Genomic DNA, 10,343 nt, shown 5'->3' with positions numbered 1-10,343 from the left:
CCTGATGAACCTTGATGCTCCTGATGAACCTTGATGCTCCTGATGCACCTTGATGCTCCTGCTGCACCTTGATGCTCCTGATGTACCCTGATGAACCTTGATGCTCCTTGATGCTCCTTATGAACCCTGATTCACCTTGTGAACTTCACAGACTCAGCCGGCACGTCAGCACCAACCGCAGACCTCGCAGCATCCTCGTCTCTCTGAGGAGGAAGTGATGCACGCACCGAGGCTGAACTCATCAGTCAGCAGCGGTGATAAAACCTCAGGCTCAGATAGAAGCTGGACTTTGTTCCTCCACGTGTGAGGCCCCAGAGTTGGCTCAAAGTCCGGCTCACGCTGTCAGCTTCAGACCGAGCTGTGTCCAAACGGAGCCGCCGGAGCCACAGGATGACCCGCCGGGCCCTTCTCGTCCCCCTGCTGCTGGGCCTGTGGGCCCTCGGATCTGCCGCTCAGGAGGCCGGGGACCCTGACCCCCCCCCGGCTGCCCCGGCTGCCCCGGCTGACGGCACCCAGCCGGGCGAGGAGGAGGACGAGGAGTGGGGGATGAACTCCCTGAGAGGAGGCTTCGAGGCGGTCAGCGGATACTTTGACTCCATGCTGGAGTTCATGGGCGGCCGGGACGGAGTGTGCCAGTACCGCTGCAGATTTGGTGACTAAAACCTTTAAATGTTTGTTTTACAGACTGATCCTGACCCTGGAAACCTGTGGCTCACTTCACTCTTTAAACCCAATGCGGACGAAAAGAAAAATCCTGCAGAAATAACAGAAATTTGTGCTCATTTTTGGTTTTATTTCACATAAACTGTTTAAGGATCGTCTTCAATTTAACAGCTTTCCCCACTAAGACACAAAAACATCAAGTTTACAGTGAAATCTGTTCTGATATTTTAATTTCAAACTGTAAAATTGAAGTTATCAGTCCTTCTGCTGATTAAAAAGGTGGATTCACTTTGCTTTTTATTGTGTTTTTATCCTCCTTATCTGGACTTTAAACTGGCTGGTGGAGGGGTGTGATTGGTGACTGGGGGATGTGTCAAAAATCTGATTATTCTGTGTTTATTTGCAGGTAAAGCTCCTCTTCCTCGTCAAGGATACAAGATGCCCGAGCCTGACGGCTGCAGCTCCTACTTCTTTGGTCTTCCTATTCCAGAAGGGGTAACTTCATCTGTTTTATCAATACTAATATTTTAAAAAATGACTCTAAATTATATTAAGCTTTCTAAATATTTGTCAGACATTAAATATTCTCCTCATCAAACCAGTAAAACAGCTCAAATTTGAGGTTCAGGTACATTTAATCATAAAGATCTTTTAATACTTTAAATAATTAATTTAGTTATTAATAGAAAAACATTTTGAAGTTATAAAAAGTGAAGGTTTCACCTCTGAATGTGCAGGTGAAACCAGCTAAAACAAAGCTGAATTTTGTTGTATTTACCTTTCAGTGGAACAGCTGACATGTTCAGATGTTTTGTTTTCAACCAGATGGTTGAAACATGAAAAATGCTCCGTATGTGTTGCTTTTGGCTGCTAACAGAATCAAGTTTTAATAATGTTGTGGATTTAACTCGCTGCTCTTGTTTTGTCGTGCATCAGATGGATGTGGGGATCCCCGCTATGACCAAGTGCTGCAACCAGCTGGACATGTGTTACGACACCTGTGGCTCCAACAAATATCGCTGCGACTCCAAGTTCCGCTGGTGCCTCCACAGCATCTGCTCCGACCTGAAGAAGAGCCTCGGCTTCGTGTCAAAGGTCGAAGGTCAGCTCCGATCCAACCTTTAACATCTGCTCCCACACAGATTAAAGATTTATGTATCTCAACAGACGGAAAGAAATAATCTCCTCCTCACCGGGTCTTTAACACATCGACACGTTACACCGTGGCATCATTTCAGCCAGGAGCTGCTGATCTTCTGCTTATCAGGGGATCACCTGTAGACAGGAGCAGACAGGTGTGTTAGCACAACGCCAAGGCGGAAAGACACTAGCAATGACCTCAGAGATGTGAAAGACTGACACAGAAAACCACGACACAGCTCATGTATTTAGTCTGGTTTCAGTTAAATAAATGACGTCACTCTGCGTTAATCTGAAGTCACTTTCAGACCCAGCAGAGACCAGATTATTTCTTTCCGTCCCGATTAAATAAGAGCTGAAAGGTTTGACCTCGGATCTCTGACCGTCTCTCCTCTGCAGCTTGTGAAACGGTGGCGGACACCCTGTTCAACACGGTGTGGACCCTCGGCTGCAGACCCTACATGAACAGCCAGAGAGCCGCCTGCTTCTGTCAGGGAGAGGAGAAAGACGAGCTGTAGACGACCGACCGCCGCTGACGGCTTCAGTAATTTATTTGAAACTTTGTGCTTTTATTTTCCTAAAATTTACTCCCCATAAACTGACGCCCGACACGTTTCACTGGAAAGAGAAATAATGTGTTCAGTCAGTTTTATAACATGGATAAATGTTAAATATGTGTATAAAAATAAAAAGTATAAAGACGAGTTCAGTTTGTTTACTTTTGATTTGAAGGTATAAACATTCAGCCAGTTTACTTTGAATTACAGGAAATTATTCTGTGTAAAAAAATCAGCTGAAGTACTTTAAGTTCCTGTGAATTCTACAAAAACTATAAATAATCTAAATCAGAGTTCCACCAGGAGTTCGGCTGGTCTTGGAAATTGAATATGTAGCTAAAGGCTAAATTAGCAAAAAGCTAGCTAAAAAGTATAAAAGTTATAAAAAAATAGAAGTCGTACCTGAATGATTTGATAATAAGAAGAGCAGAAAGGCAGCTTTAAAAACAACAAAACTTTAAATTAAAAACAGGAGCTAAATGTTTAAAACTGTTCCGGTGATCTGTTTCAGACGATAGTAAAGATTTCGGTTTATCAGTAAAAAACAACAAACTTTGGAGATTTTTTTATTTTATTTTCTTCAACATTTATAACAAACTTATTTATCTACAAAATGAGTCAGCATGAAGATGTTACCTAATCCCTCCTGAGAGAGAAACTTAAAGAAAACATCTATTTATAGTTTTAAATATGGCAGAAATTCAGTGATAATAAAGATAAACAGTTGGAGTCACTGAATGAAAGCTCAGACGGTTTATAATGAGCCTAAACAACAAAAAACAAAGAAACATCCACAGCCTTTAAAGGTTTTCCTGTGAAGTTTACTCAGATTAGCAGCCAAGAAATGACCCCAAACAAAAATATGGATCTTTAACAAAAAAAAAAAACAATAAACAGAAAAGATTCAGAGTTAAGAAATGTAAACAAGAGGGGAAGAAAAACTAGAACCAGGATGACAAAATGGTGATTAAAGTAAAAACCGTTTCACTGTGAAGCAGAATTTAACATGAAATAAAAAATATGTTTTTAGAGTTTAAAGATTCAGTTGAAACGTGAAGATGGAGGTGAGATTCTGTGTGAAAATAAAACTTTAAACATGAGAGTTTCTCAGTCGGCTCGTATAAACATGTCTCCACGGTCCACAGATCTCTGAGAAGAAAGAAGAAAAATAAGAGTTATTCAACTTTATAAATTAACTTAACTTAGTTAATTTATATAAATACTGTAGGTTGGTTATTTTATTCATTTAGTTTTAACAACCTGTAACTTCAATGTATTTTTATTTTATCTTAAGCAACAATTTGACACAAGATTAATGCGGTTCAGTTGGGAAAGGTTGTTTAAATTATAATAAAATGATAAAAAACTTATAACTGGTGCGTGTATATTTATTCATCCCTCTTTATTTGAAGCCTAACATTACCTCCTGAAGCTGGAAACAAAAAAAAACACGACCTGTTAGCCGTAAAGAAGCTGTTTCCTTACATTAGGTGAGCTCCGAGGCCAGCAGGTCTGCAGGCTTCTTGGGGTTTGAGTTCTGCGGCTGCGTCATCTCCTTCGCCTTCTGGTTGAAAGCCAGAAGCTGGAAAACAAACGAAACATAAATGAAACAACAACTGGAGGAAACAAACTCTCTCCAGACCCGAGCTGAGTAATAACGGACGTCTTTGGACCAACCTTTTCCCTCAGCCTCGACTTTATCTCCTCCTCGATCTGGGATTTCTTATTTTCTGGCCGTTTGGGTGCAGGCACCGGAGCCGGTTTCACAGGACCTGGTTTGGACTTGGCTCGGCTCGAGCCCGCCGTCAGCTCGCCTCCCCCGTCGACTTTCTCCTCCGGCGGCTTCTGGTCTTCTGACTGCTCAGCTTCAGGGCTCCGCCCCCTCCCCAGTAAGGCTTTCACCTTTGAAGCGATCACCTCTGTGGGTCCCATCTTTTTCTTCTTCTTCTCCTCTGGAGACTCTTCTCTCCCTTCAGACGACGACCTCCTCCTCCTCCTCCTTTCATACCGTTCCTCGCTCAGCTCTCTGCGATATCCGGCCTCTCTCCTGCGCTGTTGAGATGGCGAAAACTGCCTCCGATGACGGCGCTTTGACTCATCGGTGTTGACGACCGTCAGGCAGCGCGAAGAGCCCATCCCACTCTGACCTTCACTTAAAGACAAGTCTGGATTCATTGATGCCATAAAGTCTCTAAAAGCGCCATAATCAGGATAAGGGTAGACGCTTTTATTTGTCGGAGCAGAGCTATCCCTGCTGTGCTGAGGAACGCTGTACTGTTCCGGCGAAACGGGAAGAAGGTTGCTTTTGTCTTGATGATAGAACCAGTAGGGGTTAATAGCACCCCCATAGGTGTTGCAGTAGTTAACGTACTGGGCGTACTGGTATAAGTTGTAGTCTGAAGCATGAGGAAAAGAAAACGTATCGTCTTTGAGGCCATGTCTTTGTGACTCCCTCCTGTCTTGGTGCCTGAGACGATCTCGGCTCCTTTCACGGGAACGGCTGCGCTGATTTTTGCTTCTTTCACGGGAACGGCTGCGCTGATTTTTGCTTCTTTCACGGGAACGGCTGCGCTGATTTTTGCTTCTTTCACGGGAACGGCTGCGCTGATTTTTGCTTCTTTCACGGGAACGGCTGCGCTGATTTTTGCTTCTTTCACGGGAACGGCTGCGCTGATTCTTGCTGTGAGAGTGACGTCGATGGCGAGAGGGACTCTGACTGAAACTTCTAGACCTAGAAGTGGAAGAAGAGGAGGAGGAGGAAGAAGAGGAGGAGGAGGAGGAAGAGGAGGAGCGTGACTTCTTGTTGTTTTTGATCTCCTGCTCCTTCCTGCCGTCGGGCCTCTCCTTCTCGTCGCTCTTCCTTCCGTACAGCCGCTCCTCAGTGCGATTTGTTAGTTTGCTCAGATCCTCGAAGCTCAGATTCAAGCCCAGGCTATTCAGAATGCTCTGCAGCTGTTCGCACTTTTCGTCTAAGTTTGCGCTGTCTTCTTCCTCTTCCTTCTCCTTCTTCTCCTTCCTGGTCAGGGGAGACTCTGACTGACAACCGGAGTCCAAACTGGAGCTTTGCGTCGAAGCCTTCTCCTCCTCATCTTCAGGCAGGGAGTCGGTTTTAGACTCCGCACTGCTGATTCTGCTGCAGGATCGGCTGCCTGACGGCTGGCCATCACTGCTGAGGAACCGCTCCGACTTGGTTTTCACACCAACCACAGGAATGTCTGGAGCCTCTCGATCATCTTTGACGATGTTGCTGAGCGAACTGATGTTAACGCCTTTGTTGAGCACGGTGAGGAAGCGCTCGAAGCCCTTCTCAGCAATTTTCTCCTTCTCTGGAGAGACATTGCTCTGGCTGGGAGGAGGCAGCGGGACATCAGAAACCTGCGAAACGTCAAATATAGAGAAAGTATAACTTGTAGCTCAAAAACGTGAACTTTACTTCTACCAGGTTTCACTTCACTTTTACTAAAAGCTTCATCTAAACAAGTTAAAATCCTCTCTGGGTTCCAGAGTTTCACATATTAAACTGATCGGATCTTTACAGGTTCACCCAACAGATTCACTGGATCATCATTCATTAAACAAAAACAAGGAAGTTCAGGATCAGGAGGTCCTGCTGCTCGGGAGCTACAGGTGTGTGTTAACACAACGCCAAGATGGAAAGACATCAGCAATGACCTCTAACAGCTGAAGCTTGGACCAAACAGGACAATGATCCCAAACAGAGCAGCTAATCTACAACAGAATGGTCCAGAACCAGAACCAGAACCTCAGAGAGCTGAAGCAACGCTGGAAAGAAGAGTGGGCCACAACTCCTCCACAACCATGAGAGAGACAAACAGGAACCAATGAGCTGAAGCAACGCTGGAAAGAAGAGTGGGCCACAACTCCTCCACAACCAGGAACCCACTGAGAGTTCTGCTGCTGGGTCAGGAGCTGGAACCAGGTTCTGTTTAATGAATAATGACTCAGTGGAACCAGGTAAGGTTTTAGATCCGTTTCATTCTGTACTGAGACGTAAAATTAAATTAAATTAAAAAACGGTGGATTTTTTTGACTGCAGACAGAAAAACACGTTTAAACAAACTGGAAACTAAATGTCTGTTTTATCGTTTGTCTAAAATAAATCTAAATGTGCCTCTAAACCTACCGTGTCTTTAGTCTTACAGCCCACTCCTTTGTTGAGCGCAGCGAGGCGGCGCTCAAAGCCTCTCTTGGAGCTGCTCTCCTGTTTCACAGGTGGAGAGACGCTCCGAGTGGGCGGAGCATCAGGAACCTGTGAAACATCAAACACAAATTAAAGCAGGTATTTAGCAACATCTACTTCCTGTTGTAGCTGTAAGGATATATCAGCTACAAACAGGACTCAATGATAGGTGATAACTTCACCTGATGATGACCCGAGGACAGCAGGAAGCACAGAGAGACACTGAGACAGCAGCGTCTTGAACCTGTCCTAATGCGCCTGTCCTCTTTGTGTGAAGACAACGGTTCAGCAGATTAGAGCTCAGCTGTTACCACAAACCTCGAGCTCTCAGGAGACGCTTCAAACGGCACGTCACAGACGGCACCGAGTTTCTCTGAATCAGGCGCTTTCTCTCTAAATGCAAAACATCCCTTCGTGATGGCGCGGTGAAGACAGACTCCTATGTCTACGGGACTATTTCAGGTTTTGGCAGAAGACTCGTGACAGAGACTACTTTCCTCTTTTTTTTAGAAAGCTTGAATTAACTCCCACTTTAATGCAACTCCTCATCACAGCCAAATTTGAAGTTTCAACTTTACATCACCACCAGTTTAAGATAAGTTAATAAGAACTTTATTGCTGAAACAAAACGAGCTGAGGTGTATTTCCTTTACATTGAAGCTGCTCTGAGATCTGCAAAGAACATGACTTTCTGAAGTTCAAACCTAATTTATTAACTTCAAGTCTGGTTTAATCATTCCTGTCTTTTAGCACCATAATAACAGATATATTTAATAAAACGCCTGGTCTTTGTCTATTTTTGTCAATGATTGTGTCAAAAAATGCCCTATGTGTAAATAATTTGCACCCTTTTTATCCAGGAGAAGTAGAACTTTCGTTACCATTCTTCTGTAATTAAATACCTAAAACTGTGTTTATAAGAAGAAAAGGACAAAAACTGAATTGAATTTTCTTCAACTTCCTTTTTATAAATTCTTGAAAAGTGCAGATTAAACATTTCTGAGACTTCAAAGATCTAATTCAAACTGTTTCACAACAACTCAGACAGACATGCGCCGCGGTGTCACCGGTTATTCCCACGGTTTTAAAAGGGTTAAATGTATTTTTAAGTTTGCATCAAACTCAAAATAAATGTGATGAACGCTGACGTTTGTACGAACCAGATCCATCAGGTTGGCGTCGGCTCCTTCGTTGAGCATCTTGACGAAACGCTCGAAGCCCCTCCTGGAGCCTTTCTCCTCTGCTGGGGAGTTGGTCCTCCGGCTGGGAGGAGGAGGAGGAGGAAGACCATCAGGAACCTGTGGAACATCAGACACACGGTCATTAAAATCATCCAAACCAGGATTTTACAGAAACCTAAAGACTACTTTAAAACAACATTGTTGCCGTGCTTTAAAAAGATTCTAGCAGGATGTTTAGGAATCATATTAAAAAACAAAGTCAGGGTCTGTCTGTTTGCTGGGGTGACTCTCAGCTACTACCACACCTAATCTTAGCTCAATATCTATAAAATATCTATAAAATTCACTATACATATTTTCTGAGTTTCATTAAAATCAGTTCAGTGATCCGTGAGATATTTTACTAACAGACAGAAACACAAGCACTCACATGCTTATACGATTAAACATGTTAATGTCTATAAATGTTTATTTGTTTTAAAGTGGCCTAAAATGCATACTTTCCTAAACTTTGTGAGTAAGAAGTGATCTCAGTCCAGTTCAGTCCAGTTTTTATACTTACTTAGTACTTTATTTATTATTTCTAGTACTTTTTTAAAGTACAATATCTTATGTCTGTAAATGTTTTAACTGAGGAATCTTTTAATTACTTTATCTACGACAGTGTTAATGTTTTTGTTTCTGTTGTGAATGTTCTGTAACCTCTGCCAGTCTTGGCCGGGATTCTCTTGTAAAAAGAGATTTTTGATCGCAATGGTTTTTTTCCCGGGTGAAATAAAGATTAGAGTTATAAACTTAATTATAGTTTAACAAAACTTATATTTTCATTTTAAATGTGGACCTCTGTTACGTAGACGTCCAAGCTCAAAAGAAGCAGCAAATTCTTGCAGACAGGATGTGTTTTTTTAGTTTGTGTTGTGTTTATTAAAATATAAACCTTGTGTTTGTCGGACGGTAAAGTGTGGCAGCGACCCAGTCTGTACGTCCTCAGCGCCTTCACTCTGAGCTGCAGCGGATGTTGCTCCTGCTGCAAACTCTCTGTCCTTGGGGTAGACAATTTCAGCCTCTCTTTGGACGCCTGGATCTGAGAATTAGAAGACAAAACATTGCTGTAAACAGCTGGTTATGAAGGAGGCAGGTTCCAGCTTCATCGCTTGGATGAATCAAAGCATATGATGTGTTGTCTTTAAGCTAGTTTGCCTCTGAATGCAAAAATTACAGACAAGACACTTTCTCCTTACCTTAGAATAAAGGCTGAACTGATGCTGCAGTAAAATCTGCGTCACTCTGTCTCTGAGAGCTTCACCTCTGCACATATTCACTGGCTCGCCACGACAAACGTCTGGCTCCTTCACAAAACCTCCAACTGATTTGTCGACAATAACAGCCTTCGTGTGCACGATTCTCTCATTTAACTTTTCAAGCATTTTCTTCTTTCTCTCCAGCTCAGGGTCCTCCTTATTCAGCGGTTCTGGGTCTTTACGGCTCTGGGGGAGGACGGATTCCCTCCACCCAACAACACGGCTGCTCTGAGGCTCAGCAGCTGAAAATCTGCTCTTCCTCTGGGCTTTCTCCACAGCTGGGCCTCCCTGCAGTCCCGGGACATTGAACTTCCGCTCCTGTGAGTTCATCGTCCAGCCTCTTGGAGCTTATGGAGTCTCTGAAGGGTTGGAAATAAACATGCAAGTTAAAAATAATAAAAAAAGGTATAGAAATCAGTCCCACACTTAATGTAAAATTAAAAATCAACAATTAATAGTTAATAACTGTGTTAAATGTAAAATAACGCCATTAAAATTCATATACAGTGCACACATTGGTTAATCTGTGAGCTGAAGAACAAACTAATAAAAGGTGTTTACACAAACGTTAGCTTAGCTGCTAATGCTAGCTAACAGGTTTACCTTCTTTTCCGGGTCGAACGACTCTAATAACACCGCCGACAAACCGTCGATTTTATACAAAATAAAGGAGAAGAAATTCCCAAACTAATGTTAAATACATTTCTGCTTTATATAAAACAATAGTTATTAAAATCACCGCAGAACAGACAGGTACCGTTCAGGGTTTCTTTGGGGCAAAATGCGGTTTTCTGCAGCGCCCCCTACCGGTGGGAGGACAAACTGCAGGAAGCATTTTTACTCAGGTTTTATTTACTTAAAAGTTTTATCCACTTATAACTACTTACAGTCACAATAAAACATAAAGACATAAGTGTATATTGATGTTTTTGGGTTAAGACCAAGTAAAATATCTTACCGGAGGTATATTTTTTATAAAACTTGCGATATTCTGATTATTGTCTGAACAAATCCTCGGTTTGGTTCCACAAAAGAAGCGACACAAACTGCAGTTACCACGGAGAATTAATCTGTGCAGTTAGCGTACTTCCGACCAGGCAAACAGAGTGATTTTTAAAAATTACTTAAAACATTTAATCCTTAATCCCGGGACTGGTAATGAAATCATTTTGATTACAAACAACACTGGTAATCGTTTGCTCTGATGTGATGTGATGTGAAGTTCAGCGATTCGGTGAAAAATATCAGAACTACAGTTTATCAGTATATTTTGGCCATTAGCTGAGACTTTCGGGGGGGG

At 42.6% G+C, this 10,343-nt stretch overlaps 3 protein-coding genes across 4 annotated transcripts in view; 1 reads left to right on the top strand and 2 right to left on the bottom strand.

The window, feature by feature from the left end:
• ppp1r27b (protein phosphatase 1, regulatory subunit 27b) overlaps nucleotides 1-10,343 on the bottom strand; it is a 22,626-nt gene that overhangs the window by 2,071 nt on the left and 10,212 nt on the right. The window lies entirely within an intron of this gene.
• On the top strand, nucleotides 330-2,507 carry LOC108248229 (group XIIB secretory phospholipase A2-like protein). The gene is made up of 4 exons (XM_017436855.2): nucleotides 330-652; nucleotides 1,070-1,158; nucleotides 1,600-1,765; nucleotides 2,203-2,507. Exons 1-4 carry the CDS (start codon nucleotides 391-393, stop codon nucleotides 2,319-2,321), a joined length of 636 nt encoding a protein of 211 aa, XP_017292344.1. The 5' UTR covers nucleotides 330-390; the 3' UTR covers nucleotides 2,322-2,507.
• Nucleotides 2,914-10,142, bottom strand: LOC108248227 (serine/arginine repetitive matrix protein 2). Of its 2 annotated transcripts, none has more exons than XM_017436852.3 (8): nucleotides 9,647-10,142; nucleotides 8,984-9,402; nucleotides 8,680-8,826; nucleotides 7,722-7,859; nucleotides 6,505-6,630; nucleotides 4,038-5,735; nucleotides 3,846-3,942; nucleotides 2,914-3,509 (listed from the first exon to the last, which is right to left on the bottom strand). In XM_017436852.3, the coding sequence occupies exons 2-7, from the start codon at nucleotides 9,371-9,373 to the stop codon at nucleotides 3,847-3,849; spliced, it is 2,595 nt and encodes an 864-aa protein (XP_017292341.1). In that variant the 5' UTR covers nucleotides 9,374-9,402; nucleotides 9,647-10,142; the 3' UTR covers nucleotides 2,914-3,509; nucleotide 3,846. The 2 variants fall into 2 exon arrangements, with proteins under 2 accessions (XP_017292341.1, XP_037830842.1); XM_037974914.1 differs by having other exon boundaries at nucleotides 9,783-9,820.

This window comes from Kryptolebias marmoratus, linkage group LG3 (genome assembly GCF_001649575.2).
Source record: "Kryptolebias marmoratus isolate JLee-2015 linkage group LG3, ASM164957v2, whole genome shotgun sequence".
Classification (NCBI taxonomy): domain Eukaryota; kingdom Metazoa; phylum Chordata; class Actinopteri; order Cyprinodontiformes; family Rivulidae; genus Kryptolebias; species Kryptolebias marmoratus.
This window is presented reverse-complemented; position numbering and strand designations above follow the sequence as displayed.

Bases quoted from the DNA above. Each gene is read 5' to 3' on its own strand.
- LOC108248229 (XM_017436855.2), top strand. From the start codon at position 391: ATGACCCGCCGGGCCCTTCTCGTCCCCCTGCTGCTGGGCCTGTGGGCC. The intron at 1,159-1,599 runs GTAACTTCATCT...GTCGTGCATCAG, and splicing joins GTCTTCCTATTCCAGAAGGG to ATGGATGTGGGGATCCCCGC. The intron at 1,766-2,202 runs GTCAGCTCCGAT...TCTCCTCTGCAG, and splicing joins CTTCGTGTCAAAGGTCGAAG to CTTGTGAAACGGTGGCGGAC.
- LOC108248227 (XM_017436852.3), bottom strand. From the start codon at position 9,373: ATGAACTCACAGGAGCGGAAGTTCAATGTCCCGGGACTGCAGGGAGGC. The intron at 7,860-8,679 runs GTTTATATTTTA...GATGTTCCACAG, and splicing joins TACCGTCCGACAAACACAAG to GTTCCTGATGGTCTTCCTCC. The intron at 5,736-6,504 runs GTAGGTTTAGAG...GACGTTTCGCAG, and splicing joins GCTGTAAGACTAAAGACACG to GTTTCTGATGTCCCGCTGCC.